At 39.3% G+C, this 17,915-nt stretch overlaps 1 protein-coding gene across 11 annotated transcripts in view; it reads right to left on the bottom strand.

Annotated features, from left to right (window-relative positions):
- RAPGEF2 (Rap guanine nucleotide exchange factor 2) overlaps positions 1-17,634 on the bottom strand; it is a 270,343-nt gene extending 252,709 nt beyond the window's left edge. For 10 of the 11 annotated variants that reach the window (XM_027567249.1, XM_027567250.1, XM_027567251.1 and 7 more), the window contains exon 1: positions 17,501-17,634. In XM_027567249.1, the coding sequence (XP_027423050.1) occupies positions 17,501-17,569 (69 nt within the window). In that variant the 5' untranslated portion in view covers positions 17,570-17,634. The remainder of the gene's footprint in view (positions 1-17,500) is intronic. The other variant, XM_027567257.1, reaches the window with a different exon arrangement.
- Between the last annotated feature and the right edge of the window lie 281 nt (positions 17,635-17,915).

Genomic DNA, 17,915 nt, shown 5'->3' with positions numbered 1-17,915 from the left:
AAAGCAAAAAATTAAAAATGAGACTTAGATTTCCCTGGTGATCCAGTGTTTAAGACTCCATGTTTCCACTGCAGAGGGTCCAGGTTAGATTCCTTGTCCCCCTGCTCGGGAAGTTCCACATGCCACACAATTTGAAAATTAAAATGGGACTACATCAAACTAAAACCTTTTACCATGAAGGAAATCATCAACAAAGTGAAAAGGAAACCTACTGAAAGAGGAAAGGTATTTACAAATCATAAATCTGACAAAGGGTCATATCCAAATATTTTGGTAAAATCCAGATATTTTGGTAAAATCCAGAATATACAATTCAAAATATACAAAGAACTCGTACAACTCAACATTTCAAAACACAAGGTCCAATTAAAAAATAAGCAAAGGACTGAATGGACATTTTTCCAAAAAAAAAGACAAAGACATGGCCAATAGGTAAATAAAAAGATGCTCAACATGAGCAATTATTAGAGAATTGTAGTCAAAACCACGATGAGATATCACCTCCCATGGGTCAAAATGGCTATTACCAAGAAGATAACAAGCAACAGGTCTTATTAATACCAGGTGTGTGGAGAAAAGGGAGCCCTTGTGCACCGTTGATGGGAATGTAGACTGCTATAGCCACTGCGGAGAACAATACAGAGATTAATGGAAAAATTAAGAACAGAACTGGCATATGTTACAGCTCTTTGCTGGGTATTTATCCAGAGGATATGAAAACAGTAATTTGAAAAGACACATGTACCCCTATGTTCAGTTAGCATTATTTACAATACAATAGCCAAGATGTGGAAACACCCTCAATGTCTACCGAGGGGTGAACAGATAAAGTGTGTGTGTGTGCACACACTATATACACTATAGAATATTACTCAGAATATTACCAGACAATAAATGCCTTACTGAGAGGCACAAGTTAAAACAATAAAAATTTTCACAAAGAAAGATTCAACGTCCAGCTCAAGTGACCAGAAAAAGCTTCATAGAGGAGGAAACATTTAAGTTAGTCCTTTTTGAACGCCCAGGACAGGTCTGAGGGAAGAACAGCAAGGAATGAAGGGACCCTGGGTAAAAAGGGGCCCTTTGCTTGTGGCACGCAGACAAAGACCTGAGGATGACAGCAGTGAGAATGAAAGGAAGAATCAGGAAGGAAAATAAATAGACGTTTTCCTTCCCAAACTCCATGGTTAGCTTTTTACTAAATCCGTTCGAACATAGGAGCAGTTTACCCAGAAGATAATGCAAGAGTATTGTTCTTTGTGGTTACAAGTATCCTTCTTGAAAATTACCATCCACAGGAATGGCTTCTACTTGTCAAGAAATAAGGCCTTTGGAGTTCTCTCTCTGAAATACCACCCTAAATAAACAGGTCCACAGCAGTGTTTCTTTTCTTGTACTATTGATCTTACAATCAACTGAGAAGAGTAAAAATGAAGGAAAGTGTAAATTACAACCTAGCCTAAAAGCAGAGCAGGGAGGACCAGCATGGGTTCCCATAAACATATTTAACTTGCTCATTTTCACTATCAGCAAAGGGGAACATTTGCCTAATAAATTAAGAAAATTATGAGAAATCCTTATAACCTTCTGAAAGAGATGATCGAGATTGGCCACTTTTTTTTTTTTTTTTTCCTTGTCTAAACCTTGGACAAGAGAGAGTAAATGATATTTTACCAAAAAAAAAAAAAAGTCACAACCTATTTCAAATATAAAGAAAACTGTAAGATATACAAAAGAGGAAGACAGAGGATGAAATGGTTGAATGTCATCACCCACTCAATGAACAAGTTTGCACAAACTGCAGGAGATAGTGAAGGACAGGGAAGCCTGGCGTGTTCTGCAACATGGGATCGCAAAGAGTCAGGCACGACTGAGTGACTGAACAACAACAAATACAAAAGGCTAGACTTTAAGTTATGGGGGAGATCTTTCTTAATTCTAAAAAATCTCATCCAGTTTGATGAGAAGTATGGTTTTCTTTTCACCAGACTTTCAAAGATTTCCAGGAGATGCTAGTTTCTTTCTTCTTTCCCCTGTGCTAGTCTGTATTTTCCTCCAACCAATTTGAAGGTAAATACTGTCTTCCTAAAAATTGGCTCAAAATGTGTAACATTTACTCCCTTCCTTAAAAAAAAAAAAAAAAAATCACAAGCAAAAATGTTCAAAATTCCGTACAATATCCCTGAAGTTTTAAATTAAATAGTTTTTAATCCTTTCCAGAAGACTACATTAATTCTAGTCTTCTGGAAGACTTTTCCTAGACAACTGAGGAGGCAACTGACAGTATGAAAACTGATTATCCTCTAAGGATGAAGTAAGGAAGCAGCTTAAATACTAGGAATGTTTCTACTAGGAGAGAGGAGGTCTGAAACTGAATACATTGTAATAAGATTTCCATTAACATTTTCTACAAAGTTTCACTGAACACTGGCAAGACTGTTGCAATTTTAGAGACCTTAGTGTCTCTCTCCTAAACCATAATGAAAGCACATCTTCTCAAGAAAGTAATTTCATTTCTAACCCCAGAAGCCTCATTGAAATAGCCTCTTTCCTTTACTCACATCAATATAACTAATTACCATACCCGTACAAGTTATCATCTGTTAATTAATTAAGTTATTTTTGAGATTGCCAAGAAGTAACAGCTACTGAGGACAATTCTGCAGCCACTGTGAAAAGGAAAGATCAACTCAAGCAAGTTCCTGTTTGGGTGCAAGACAGAGAAAGGTAAACAATATAATAAAAAGCAAAGAGTTTTATCTCTGAATCCAATTTAAAGGTTTAGATAGTATGCCTACAATCATTTTTCAAAAGCTAAAGGTAGTAGTACAATCATTCTTGATTGCAAACACAATGGAAATAAAAGCATCTTTGAGTACAACACAGAGTTATTAAGCAGAGCACCCAGCTGGTGCCAACAGGGGCTGGTATATCTGATGGGCTTATATAATTCAGTTTTGTTTCATTAATGAAAGCCTAATTCAGGAAGAGGATTTTTCTTAAAACTTCTCACCTAACTCTAGATTTCTTGAAAACCGAGAGAAAGACAACACAGTTTAAATAAAGTCAGGCTGAAAAACTGATGAATTAACCTATACAAAAATATGTCCTTCCTGGGAGCAAAACTGTAAGACTCAGGAAAAAAAAAAAAAACATATTGGGTAAACATCAGCAGATGAACAATAATAACACATATTACACCCAGTGCTTTTAAGACATTTTATGAACTGTTATGTTAATAATGTTACTATATAATAAAATTTCTTTTCTCCTTTCAGATTGTATTTGTAAAGAATACCAGGAGACACTTTATTAGAATGACTAAAAGTCCCAGTACTCTTTTGGCTACATCTCAAAACAAGAAAATAATTGAAATTGACAAAATAGCTTTGTTTTCGCTGCATTTAAATAATAGTGCATCTAGTGTTCTTGCCTGAAGAATCCCAGGGACAGGGGAGCCTGGTGGGCTGCCGTCTATGGGCTCGCACAGAGTCAGACACGACTGAAGCGACTTAGCAGCAGCAGCAGCAGGCTGGGTTGAGATGCCTCTACTTCACTCCCCTTTGTATAAAGATGTGTGCATGCTCAATCACCATCAGACTCTTTGTGACCTCATGGACTGCAGCCTGCCAGGCTCCTCTGTCCATGGGATTTCCCAGGTAAGAATACTGGAGTGGTTGCCATGCCCTCCTCCAGGGGATCTTCCTGACTTAGGGATCAAACCCACGACTCCTGCATTGGCAGGCAGATTCTGTACCACTGAGCCACTTGGAAAGCCCCTTGTGTAAACATACCTCTTTGATTACAGACCTGCAATTATAAAAGACATATTAAATCCTTGAGCCCTGAAATCAGTTGGAAGTTCTCAGAAATGAGGAGTCTGTAAGGCAGAGGACAAATTTCTGTAGAGCCAGACAGTAAGTATTTTAGCCTCTGCAGGCCATACTCAGCCTCTGAAGCATGAAAGCAGCCACAGACAACAGGAAGAATGAGCCTGGCTGGGTCCCAATAAAACGTTATACACAAAACCAGGCTATGGGCTGAATTTGGCCCAAGGGCTAAGTTTACTCAGTCCTGATCTAGGAGATTAAGTTTTCAACAGTGTGCTGGCCCTGTCCCTGTGGCATGGGGAAATTCAACAACTACTCTTGGTGTTTATTTTCTCAGGAGTCCCAAACTAGATCAGAGAGTTGCAGCATTTTTTTTAGTGGTAAGTCTCCCTCTTCTAATGGAAGTTAAAGGTGGAGGCTAGGCCAGATTTCCAGGACTCTCCATAGGCCCCTGGAAGCCTCCACGTCTGTGGTACAATGATAGCTGATTCTAAGGTTCCACTCAGCGTCAAGAACCAACATTGACAAGTCTGTTTTCCTCAAGGTCCCTTCAGGCATCATCAGGGAAGGGAAGCAGTCTATGGATTACATGCCTTACTCATGCTCCGGAATCACACTATCCCTCCCCATAAAGAAGAACATTATGGGAATTCCCTGGTGGTTGAGGGGTTAGGACTGTGTACTTTCACTGCTGAGGACCCAGGTCCGATCCCCAGTTGGGGAACTAAGATCCCACCAGTCAGGCAGTGTGACCAAAAAAAAAAAAAAAAGATCATTACATGACAAATTAAAAATTACAAAGTACTGATAAAAAGTAGAAATCAATGAAGTTAAATTCTACTGTATACATGTATTTAATTAAGATGTCTTTTACTACAAATGTGTAAATATTTTACCCAGAATGAGTGTTAGTACAGTTTACTTTTTTCTAAAGTTTTATATATAATCACTAAGTAAAGATCTAAGCACAGGGTATTTAATCTATTTCTGAAACTGCCCCTTAAGAAGTTAATGTGTGTGTGCTCAGTCACTCTCTGCAACCTCATGCAAGTATAGCATGCCAGGATCTTCTGGCCATGGGATTTTCCAGGCAAGAATACTAGAGTAGGTTGTTATTTCTTCTACTCCCTATCTTTCAGACCCAGGAATCAAACCGGCACCTCCTGCATTGGCAGGTGGATTCTTTACCAATGCAACATCTGGAAAGCCCAAGGAGTTAATCTATACAAATAGTCATATCTAATAAAATGGATCAAAGCTGAGATCTCTACTTAGTAATGCTTTATCAGCAAATTGGTTCTAAATACTAATTTAAGTCTGTCATTACACTACTGTCCCTGACCACAGTCAAAAATCTCAAAGTAATTTTAAAAAAAAGGTACTGCAAAGTAGAACAAAGATGTCACAGGAGCTCAGAGGAAGAATTTATACACTCTGTTAAATTACAATCAAATAGTATAAATGACAGTTCAGTATATCAACACCAAAGTGATTAAACTTATGGGGAGGCAACTGCCTGATACTCAAGAAAAAAAACTCTGCTCCACAAAGTTACATGTTTCTATAAAGGAGGGCTTCTGTGTTACAGAAACTGAACTACTGCTCCTATTCAGCTTTTACCCAATTCACTATTAATGTAGAAGTATATAATTACATTTTCCGCTGTATCTCAAATTCTCAGGGGAAAAAAAAATCAAGTCATTAAACAGCATTTATTAGCTCCAGTTCTGTGCTATGGGGTGTGCCAAGACCTGAGTTTTAAAGACGCATGGCAAATTCCAGCCAAGCAATCTCTCCAGTGAGGCCAACAGACACCTTACACATTAATCCATTTTTTTTTTTCACATTAATCCATTTTTTTTTTCACATTAATCCATTTTAAATGAAATCAAAGTCTTAACTTACACTCCAGATTCAGGCATATTTTAGACCTTAGCCCCCCTCCCAGAAACAAATAACTTACAAAAAAACACAGACTGTTTTAAAATAACAAATACCCCAGACTCTTTCAAGTAACATTTCTAGCTGTGAGCTTCTGATATCAAATGGTTTAACTGACCCCACTACACATAAGAGCAGTTTATCTACATAAATCTTGAATGCTATCATTAAAAGCCCATAACTAATCACATCTACTCTAAAGCAAGACATACTGCATACTTAAAGTTTTAATATCAAAGTCTGTCTTCTCAGACAGTAAAGAATCTGCCTGCAATACGGGAGACCCGGGTTCAATTGCTGGGTCAGGAGGATCCCCTGGAGAAGGGAATGGCAACCCACTCCAATATCTGGCCTGGAGAATTCCATGGACAGAGGAGTCTTGCTTGTTACAGTCCATGGGGTCACAAAGAGTCAGACACAAGTGAGCGACTAACACTTTCACATACTTTCACTAGTCTCATATAACATTCAATATGAAGTCACTTTTCTCAAAAACATAAGTTTATAAGTATGAATTCAACAAGTTACAGAAAACTATTTAAACTGCTATCTTTTATAAGTATTTTATATATGATTGCATATTTATAAAATGATGATGATTCAGCTTGTATGAGGAATGACAAATTGAAAACTTAAAAGTCCCAGAAAAATAACAAAGCACTGCTATACACAAAAATATCAGAACACAAAACTGAACACACAAGGAATGAAATAAAATTTTAAAAGAGTGCAACTGATGCGAAAAGAATGTAGAAAATATAATCCTATGTTTTATTTTAAATCACTACATAAATCAATAGTTTCCACTTAAAAACATACTTAAAAGTCACATTTAGTATTTTATTTATATTTATATATAATGTTCACACACTGGTATTTTTACCTCTATTTTCAAATAAGAAACTGTGCTTCAGAAAATTAATAGTCATACATCTAATAACTGAACTAAAAAGTTAAATATATCTATGTGACTCCAAAACTGCAATTACAGTAATGTAGCTCTATATGTTACTGTAAGACCTCTGGAAGTAAGACTTTCAAAGAGGTCTCCTGAGAATCACTCTGTAAACTTTTTACAATCATCCATTTCCTACACAAAGTAAGTTGGACAAATACTATCAGCTCATAGCGCTCATTCATCTTAACCTCCTTTCTTTCCTGCCTTTCTGCAATATACAGGCTTAAGTGCAAAATATATTTCCAGCCTCCTTTGCAACTAGGAGTAGCCATGTGACCCAGCTCTGGTCAATGACAAACACCTGGAGAGGACGTCCCTTCAAAATAACAAACTCTTACCAACAAAAGAGCTAAGAATTTCAACCTTCTCCCATCTCTCCTGCTTGGGATGCAGCCATCATCCTGGGACTCTGAAACCTAAAATCACTTGCTAAGTAGCATGAGATAGTTTCCTTGATGAAATCTTAGAGCTTCTCCATCAGGCCTGAACTGCCTAACTTGAGATTTCTTATTTTGTGAGAAAGATAAGCCCATCACTAGGCCTCCGTGTGTGTGGTTTCTGATAACCTGCAGACTAATGCAATGCCAACACAATCTAAGCCATGAATCAATTCTACCAATTAGATTTATGTTATGATCACTTCAGTGAGTTAACTGTAAGATACATGAATGATGAAAAATTATCTAAGGGAAAAATAAACACCAACAACTGAAAAATAATAATATGGGAGGGGAGTTTGAGGGAGAATGGATACATGTGTATGAATGACTGAGTCTCTTCGCTGTCCACCTGCAAGTATCACAACATTGCTAATAGGCTATACTCCAATATACAATAAAACGTTTTAAAATACAACAAATATTAAGCACTCAAGTCAGAGACTGTTAAAAAAAAAACTAAAAATACATGAACATACTTAATCTATACAATTATACAAGGCTGGTAATATGAGTTGCTCAGTCGGGTCTGACTCTTTGCGAACCCATGGACTATGGACCAGAAGGCTCCTCTGCCCATGGAATTATCCAGGAAAGAATACTGGAATGGGTTACCATTTTTTACTCTAGGGGATCTTCTCAACCTAAGGATCAAACCCACATCTCTTGTGTCTCCTGCTTTGGCAGGCTACTTACCACTAGCACCACCCGGGAAGCCCCATACTCATCGGTGGCAAAATTTTAACAATCCTTGACAAAAACAGAATATGGTGAAACAGAGCTCAATTTATTCTGAGATTATAACCTTTCTGTCTTTATGATATTAGAATGTCCTTTCTTTTATGAAATGAGAATAGTGGAGAGAGAGTTTAAATTCACTTTAACAAGCTTATTTCTCAAAATAAATAGATGACAAATCAATATCAGAAGCCCAGAGTTTTATGATTTTTAAAAAGCCCTTGAAATCCAAAAGCCTGAGACCCCATGAAGTGAAGTTACCTCCACAGGACCACAAAGCTGTCTGTGGTCTGGATACCAAAGTTCAGGATCATAGCCATCAGGTTAGATGAAGGGAATATACTCAATAAACTCAAAATAACTATACTGTGAATGCACTTAAAGACACAAATGTGTAACTACAAAGGAAAGCAGCCATCCCACCAAATGTCAAGTGGGAACAAGGACTTTTAAAGTGAAATGATTTTACCATGCTGACCCCCACAGAGCTTCCTCTAACTGATGTAGATTTAAACCATACCAGAGAAAATGGAATCAAGATAGGAATTCTCACCCATTCCAACTTAAGTCTCAAATGACTTTAGGTTTGGAGATTCACATCTGGGATTGAAGAACTTGTGGGTCTCGGCATACACTGTCTGCCTCGGAGAGAAGTCTGTGGTTTCCCAACTGAAGGAGCAGGGCAGTGCTTGATAACACCAGCCCTAAAGCTCGCCCCTCAGTTTATTCCAGTCCCACAAAAGTAAGGGAATCTGACACCAATGAAGACTAGAAAAAACTGAAATGCAAAGTCTTCTTCACCTCTATTCTTGGCATTTCAATCTTTTTTTTAACTCGTGCGTTTTTAAAACTCAGCTCTAGTTGTTTGGAAATGTATAAATTTGATCAAGCACTTTTTTAATACAGTAACTAATTTAACTTAGCTGAACATTTCTAACAATTTTACCAAAATTTTTCTAATTTTGAGTGTGGAGCTTGCAAGACTGCATAATGTCACTTACAGAAGAAATCAGAAACTTTACTGCCTTGAAGACTTCAAATACTTAACTTACATACAGAACAACTGGACAAATGTTAAATAGGGCTAGTTAACATCTATATATTTTCACTATTTTTTACTTTATTAATGTAAGATTTTAGTTACTTCACAGGCTGGCCAGCTCTTCTTTTTCAGTTGTGCCCTCAAATGCAGTTACTGAAAACATCAAACAAAAAAATCCTATTGAAATATAGAAAACAAATGGCTTTATCTTTATAATTGAAAATAGTAAATATCTCCCAGCTTATAATTTATTTGTAGTTATCTCAAATGTTAGCACCTATATTTTTTAATCTAATCTTCCAGCACTAGTTTCAGTTACAGAAAAAAAATACATAGTATACAAAAACAACATGTATTCTCCAATATTTACCACAAGAAAGAAAGGTAGGTGGCTGGCAGAGGAGGGGAGGTTGTAACAGAAATACAAAGGCATTATATTATAATGCCTTTGTGTTTCAATTTTCCATATATATATATATACATAAAATATATATATATATATATATATATATATATGGAAAAAAGATTTGTATTTCTGTCTTGAACTGATTTTAATGAAACGCTGCACACGCAGCTCAGAGGTCTCATCAGCTCCAGCTGTAATAGGGCCTCTGACCTGCCTCTTCAACAGCCACTGCCACCCTCCCCCTCCCTTCCACCTCCTCACTCCTACCAAAAGTAACAATTTAGAGACTTTAAGTTCACAGGAGAGGAAAGAGAGGGGGATGCTACAAACTTGATTTCACCTCAACTGACTTCCTTAAACTACTACCGCAGCGTCTTTTCTACTTGCCTCATGCGCATGGAACATTTTATCTCCTGCACATTTTCTTCATATACCAAATATTCTAAGTCACTTACATTTGGGATCATGAAACCGTCACAACTGGTAAAATACACTGCATTTTTGTGGGAATATCTACAAAATTTAGGGGAAAAGGTGAATAAATTTTAGCTCTTCTTGTCCATTTATTGCAAGCTTGGATATGTGTGTGTGTAATTTCCTCTAATATATTGATTCAGCCATGTCACTAATGGCCTAATGTACGCAAAATATTTAGCTAAAAGGCACTGAGCTCTTCATTAAGATTAACTCAGGAAAAAAGATTATTTTTTTTAAATATCTTAATTTGGTGGCCTCTTGTCAGAGTCACAACAACCCCAAAAGCTGGTTGTTGGTTTTTTTTCACTTTTAATTTTGACACAGCTTTACACTAAAACAAGTTATTTTTTTATAAAAGGTAGTTCAGAGATCCTATACACTCTTCATCCAGCCTGCCACAGTAAAACTATCGATTCAAATGTCACCGGTTGTCCCAGTGTTTACTTTCTGGTCCGAGACCTCACCCAGAATCTCACAGTTCATTTGGTTATAATGCTTCCTTGGTCTCCTTCAATCTGTGGCTCTTCAACAGCACTTCATCCTTGAACACACTTCTGGGTACTGGCCATCTCGTGTGTGTAGTTGCTAAGTCGTGTCCGACTCTTTGTGACCCCATGGACTGTATAGCCTGCCAGGCTTCCCTGTCCAACGGATTCTCCAGGCAAGAATACTAGAGTGGGTTGCCCTTTCCTCCTCCAGGTTGTCTTATAGAGCATCCTAAAATTTGAATTTGCCTAGTGTTTTATGACACTCAAATTGAAGGGCTTTTTAGTAAGAACACCACTTCAGATGTGCCCTTCTTGGTGCATCATGTCGACACATCTTGTGATATAACTTTGATCACCTAGTCAATTTGGTATCTGCTAATTTTCTTCACTTTAAAAGTACTGATTTCCCCTTTGTAATTAATTAATTGATCTTGTGGGGAAGACACTTTGAGACTAAGCAAATATTCTGATATCCGATGTATATATATTTGTCATCACACTCTCACCCACTAGTTCTGGCATCTGATTCTTGTTTGCAACTATTATTACTGTAAGGTTTGCCTACCAGTGATTTTCCACTTCTAGCACACCTTCTACTTTTTTGGGGGGCGGGGGGGGGGGGGAATCCTACTGTAACAAAGAGCTGTCTCTTCTCCCCTATTTATTTATTTAATAATTTACTTATGTTGGCATGAGTTCATGGATATTTTTTCCCCTAGAGGTATAATTCCATATTTGGTTGTTCAAATTGTCCCCCTGGAACTCCTTTGTATAAATACATCCATCAGACTTCCTTCTGAATTGTAAAACACCACTTCGGTTGAGGAAAACCAGGTAATTTCTTTTCATGACATATTCTAGATGGTAAGACTACCTTTACACTTACATTATATACACAGAAAAAAATGTTTTTATGGAAAAAAAACTATATATATTGAAATATCCCAAATGTGTTGTACTCTCACAACTCTTGCTCATCCAAGATCTAATGATCTTCGGTTTTTATTTTATACCTATGTTTATTAACAATTTCTCACTGTTACTGTTTTAAATCCACCTTACCTTGTGCTGCCCCCATCCCCAAATACTTTTGGTATCTCAAGAACACAGCCCAAACCACTCAGAGATAATAGTAACTAAACTCATTTTGGCCAAAAGGTAACATGTCTTAATTATGCTAACTGAAAAACAGCCAATCCAAAAAGTCAATCTGTGTATGATTCCACTTACATGACAGTCTTGAAATGACAAAATTATAGCAATGGAGAAGAGATCAGTCCTTGCCAGAGGTAGGGCTGGCGTGATCGTGCCTATAAAAAGGCAACAAAAGGAATTCTTGCGGTAATGGAATCTGCACCTAGGCTTTATCATTGTCAGTATCCTTGTTGTGATATTCCACTACAGTTTTGTAAGATATTTGTAATGGGGAAAACATTACAAACGTTTTTGTAATGAGATCTCTGCATTATTTCTTATAACTGCATGTGAATCTACAATTATCTCAAACTAAAAACAAAAATTATTTTTTAAAAAGAATGAGTTTCAACTCTAGCATGAATACTCAGGAGAGATCAGAATCACCATCGTGCATCCCTTCAGTTCCACTGATTGCTAGCTGGCTTCTAAGAAAGTTACTATCAGCCCTCCCCAGAATAAACCACCAACGGCTAATTCTTCTTCAGGGTCTCTTTTCTGATTAGCTTTTACATGAACACACACCACAAGCTAGAGAACAGAAAGCTGCCAAGGGCCAGAAAGTACTGGTTGGTCAACTGAACTTCCAGCAGTTAACAGGATCAAATAAGTTCTGATTGCAGTTTATCTAGCTCTTATTAAATATTTGAGAAATTCTAAACCTCTAGAAAACTGTTACCAGGAGAGGGAACAGCTCATATAATACCAATATCATGGAACTATCACCGGGGTCCGCACTTCCACATCTCTTTACACAAGTCTAGACCAAAGTTCTTTGAGGGAATTATAATTCCTTTTCATTACCTATAAAGCTTACAAAACAAAGCTAAAAACAAACAACAACCAACTTTTTTTCAGAAGAGTCAAGAAGGCAGTCTGTTTTTCAAAAAGGTTACTCTATCTTTATTTCAAATAATTCATTTACGTCGGAAGCAAATGCTGCTATTACTTTATGTAATACGACATTATATGACTTAAATTTCAAACATCAAAGGCAGACCTTACTGTGTTTAACTCCCCCCCGCCCCCAAATCTACCTGGATGAAGTTTTCTCAGGCCAACAGAAAATTAAGAGAAAAAAAAAAAAAAGAACAGACTTATGGTTTCAAACAGGAGGGAACTGGGGGAATGGATTGGGCATTTGGCGTTAGCAGATGCAAACCATTATATATAGAATGGATAAACGAGGTCCTGCAGAGTACAAAACTTTATTCAATATCCTGTGATAAATCATAATGGAAAAGAATGTTTTAAAGATCTTCTAGGGACTTCCCTGGTGGTCCAGTGGTTAAGAATCCTCCTGCCAAGGACATGGGTTCCATCCCTGGTCCAGGGAGATCCCACATGCCAAGGAGCAACTAAACCTGTGCGCCACAACGACTAAACCTGAGTGCTGCAACCACTGAAGACCACGCACCCACAGAGCGCGTGCTCCACAAAAGCAGCAGCCACAGTGAGAAGCCCGAGCACCGCAACCAGAGAAAGCCTATGCAACAAAGACCCAGTGCGGCCCCCAAAAACGGTTATATATATACTGAACTGAATCACTTTGTTGTACAGCAGAAATGACCACTGTAAGGCAACTATTCTTCAATTACTTAAAAAAAAAAAAAAAAACCTTGGTGAGTTTTCATATGTAAAATTATAGTGTTAAGAGGTTATAGCTGGGTTTTTTTATTTTACATCCTTTCTTGAGAGGAAGAAAACTGCACCAAGTTGGCAACCAGGAAGTCCTCTTCATTTTTTTTTTTAATTTGGGGGGGAGGGGGGTGGGGTTGAGTGTCTATGAAAATCCCAGGGTCTGGGAAGGACTATATTAAACCAGCCTCCACACAGCACTGCAGTTAGATTCATTTTGAATCTCAGCCAAGATATGCAAAGCTAATTATGGAACTGTTAATTACTAAATGTTTAAAAGGTTATTTGAAGGCAACTAAGTTTCCACCAATAATGCATAAGAATGTTAATAATTTTTACCACAAACTTAAGTCCTCACTTGTTTAGAGCCACATGCTAATACAGTCTGAAATTAGCTTTTCAGTAATAAATGTGCATTTTTTTAACCTCCAAATTCAAATATCATTGCTATGAGAGCTAAATGCTTGTACCCAAACAGGCATTACTTTGTGAGACATGCTTTTCAAAATTGCACCCAGATCATTCAGTTGTGTTTTATGAACAAAAACTACTTAAGACAAATTATTTATTACTAGAGCCCCAAAACAAGCCAAAATATAATCAAAGTATAAGTTTTCAGATGAAAATATAAGACTGCTAATAAACAATGATAAAAAGAAATGGAAATTTTTATGTGTCAATTTTTATGTGAAAATAGACAATTCTTCCACTAGATTTGAAAGTTAAACATCCACCAGAGAAACTCTTTTTGTGCAGATTCGCACAGTTTAAAGTTCCCTGTGCTAAAGGCACTTTTTCAACCCTCTTATTAACACTCAAGAGGTATTCTACCAAGTGACTTTTGCAAAGAATAGTCTTGCACTGTTATGAGCTCTCTGATGACAAATTCATGAATTTGCAACTAAATCAAAAGGTGTATAGCTACACACTCCCCCCCCAAAATCAGTGAAGAACAAAGTAATATTATTAACTAGGAAGAGGTGAGGCAGGAGCTGTTTTTTAAAATACTTTTTAAAATACAAACCATTTTAACACAAATGGTTGAACACAAATTAAAACACAAATATTTTAAAAAGTAACTTTTACAACTAGCTAAAAACACATATTAAATCTTTAAAGCAGAAAAAACAACTCTGCAATAGATGTTTCACCTGAAAGACTAAAAACAGGCATTTAAACACCCTACCTAAGCAATCTGAAAGGGTCTGAACTCAGTAAGTTAATAAAATGGTTTGGAAAACTCATTTTATTGTTTAAAGCCTTGGGGGCGAAGCTATTTGTAATTTATTTACATCTTTTACTTCACTAAATTGCTTAGGTGACCAAGCTTCCCACTTAAGTGATTAAAGACATAAACCCAAATAGTTTAATAAAGCAATTACTTAAGAGTCCTTTTTTTCAACAAGAGGTGCACTGAAAAATATCAATAGAACGTGCAGTGTTCCTTATTTTCAAGGTTTGTTAGTGAGAATACAGTGCCCCATTGACTACAACTTAGCCATTTTCCAGACACACAATACTGGATACATACTGGATTAAAGATAGTTTTTTTTCCTCCTCCCAGAATATCAGGAGAAATAGTGACAGCCCCTTAAATCTGAATGTGCAACATCTGGCTAAAAATTCAGGTGACAATTTTGCTTGCTTCTCCTTACCATCCCCCATCTAGTGAAGTGCCTAAATAAATGGGGAAAATGGATTCCATTTCCCAGGTGGCTATGAAAAGCTTCCTAATTTCATAGTAATTTTCAAAGTCCCTGTGTCTGGCATTGAGGTTCTCCCTGCCCCCAAAACCTCTTTAACTTCTTAGCTAACTTTTTAGGTTGTACAAGTGACAGCATGATTACTTCTAGGCAACTGACCGACCTGGTACAAAAGTATGTCTTCTCGGGTTTTAGGAGACTGGGTTGGTGGGATTAAAAAAAAAAAATGAATGTAACAAAACATATATATATATATATATATATATATATATGTTTTTTTCCTCTATCTTTTTTCTTAAAGCGCCTTTCTTTTGCTTGTCGTAAGAATCATACAAACTCTTCATAAATCTATCCTGAGAAACAGAAGGAAGCACAACATCAAAACTTTCCTGATCCATGTGTGCCTGTTCATAGGTTTAATAACTTTGCTTTTATATTACAAAATACTAACTCTCAAGTAGTCATGAGAAGAGTGCAGGGAAACTTCCAGTCCTCACATTCACAAAGCACTCAACAGAAAAGGTATCTGATACCAAAGTTGTTTTGTTTTTTTTTTTACTTCTGAGTAAATTTCAAACTTTTAGAAGAAAAGTAATTCTTTTTAACAAGCCAGGTAAAGATGGGAAGCAGTCACCTTACCAACTACTTTCTCTTTAAAATGATAAACATGGAGGTTTGCATTGAGCATTAAAATTAATAGGGTGGACACTCACGAAAGTTCAAAATGTTTGGTAAGTTTCTTGAGGGTGACTTGTTCTGTGAAGGTGTGTGTGGAGGGGCGGGGGGAGGGAGATAAATATGCTGCTTTCAGGCTGTCAGAGAAGTTTGCACATTGTTGGTGTCGGTAGCAACTGGCCCACTTCTGACTCAGGCCAAGTTCTATGTTGGTCGGTGTTCACTCTGTTCTCCACAGCTGGCACGGAAAGAGGAAAGTTTAACAGTTCATTTCTTTGGCACAATCCACGCACTGTCACAGTGGACATTCTGTCTCTTTCAGCCTTGTTTGGTGACCGACTACCCCCCCCCCCCCCACCACCTGATAGTAGGTATTGAGTCACTGCTATTCTAATCAACCAACCAAACACACCACTTCCCTCTCTCTAATTTCCACCCAAGGCCTCTGACATCATTTTCTGACCACCTTACTGAGTTCTAATACTCTCAGCATGTGTGATTTCACTTGGCACCTCAAACACTGAAAGGCATTGAAACACCTCACTGAAATTAGCTTTTCCATCACACTGTGGCTGAGAACCTACAGTTTCAGATGCAGAAAACTGAGTGATTGCCAACCACAAAACAAACAGTAGGTGGAAAAGGCACAGGAGAGGCAGTGCAACAGGACCTGAGCAGCACAGTCCTTGTTTTTGGTAAAGTAATCCTTCAGAACGGGAACTTTCCGGTGACAGTGTGAACTGAATTTTCCTTGTAAAATTTACCACCCATCTTCCACATGTTTGGTAAATATGCGCACTCTAGCTACACTCCCCAGATGTGACGGCTGCCTCAGAAAAAAAATGAAAAACGGTACCAGGTGCCGTTCCTGGGCCTTGCCCAAAGGCAGCCGGTGGAAGAGTCTATTTTATCCTCTTCTCCCCGCATTAAATAACAACCGTCAACGGCAGAGGAGAGCATTTGGATGTGAACAGATGGTATCCAACACCTAACAAGCGAAGCCACTCTTTCAAGCACTAGATCCTAAATATCTGATGGTCCCAAGGATCAGGAGGGCTTATTTGTCTTAAGAAGGTTGGCAGCAGGATCCCCTGGAGTCACCATCCCAACGCATGCGTCATTATCCAGTCAGCAACTACAAGCAAAAAAAAAAATCAAACCACCACATTTTATAAATTTCCCCCTTTCTAGTCCAACTAGAGACGACCAGATCCAACACCATCAGCAATTCCTCCACTTAAAGCCAGAAAAAAATAAGCCTGAACGTAAACGAAATGTATAAAGGTTAACCAACTTACCTAATTTTGACAAGGTTGTGCAACACCAGAAGAATCCGCAGGGTGCCCTTCCCGGGGGCGGGGGGGGCGGGGGGGGGATTAGTATTTGAACATGCCTGATCTGCAGTTCTGTCTGCAATTGAAACTACAAGCAGTAACCTAGCTATCCAACTTTCTTCCTCCCTTCCTTGGAAAGCGGCATCCTTTTTCCCCCCCAAAAAAGCAAAACAGTAAATATACAAACATCTCAAACGTTTCACTTTAGAAGGCCACCGCGGATTTGTCTTTCGCAGAGCCCTTTAAGTTTCCTCAACACCTCTGCAAACACCCAAGAACTCTGAAGGCAGAAGGGGCCATAGGCTCGCGGAGGAAGGGAGCACTGCGGCCGGTGGGACAAGAGGGACGGCCGAGGAGAGGTCACCCCCGCTGACTCGCAGGCCCAGCGCGCGGCTGGGAAGACGGGACGGTCGGGAAAGACCTCTCTGTCCCGCCGGACAATCGCGGGGGCAGGACAGCACCGAGAGGGCAGCGAAAAGAAGACCCAAGAGAGGGGGAAATAATGCCAGGAGGACCCGGTGAAGGCTTGGAGATGGGAAGCCACTGGAAGTTGGGGACCTGATGGGAGGCGCGGGTGCGCGGGGCAAACGGCGTCGGGAGGGGTGGAGGCTGGGACGGCGCAGCCGACGCGGGTCTCACCTGGGGGGTCCTTTCGGCCGGGTTCTTCATCACCGCCTGGCGGAAGCTGTTATCCACGTAGGACGCCATCTCCCCCCGCGGCCCGGGCCGGGGCCGCTCCGCGCCCTCGGCCGCCTCCTCCCGGCCCAGCGCCGCCGCCGCTGCCGCCGCCTCCGCCCTGCGCGCTCCGCCCGCCCGCCTCGGGCCAACCAGCCAAACCGCGGCGGCGGCGACCGGGCGGCGGGGCCCCGGGCGCGCAGCGGGGCGGGGGGCGTGAGGCCCGAGGGTCCCCGAGGCGCCCGGCAGCCGGGAGCTCCTGCTTCCTCCGCCTCCTCCGCTTCCTCTGCGCCGCGCGGTCTGGAAGGCTCCCTCCGGGCCCTGGATCGACACGCCTCCCCGGCTCCTCTCGGGGACGGCGGCGGCTCCTCCCGGCCCT

This window comes from Bos indicus x Bos taurus, chromosome 17 (assembly GCF_003369695.1).
Source record: "Bos indicus x Bos taurus breed Angus x Brahman F1 hybrid chromosome 17, Bos_hybrid_MaternalHap_v2.0, whole genome shotgun sequence".
Lineage (NCBI taxonomy): Eukaryota > Metazoa > Chordata > Mammalia > Artiodactyla > Bovidae > Bos > Bos indicus x Bos taurus.
The sequence above is the reverse complement of the archived record's forward strand: the minus strand, read 5'-3'. Positions and strand labels throughout refer to the sequence as shown.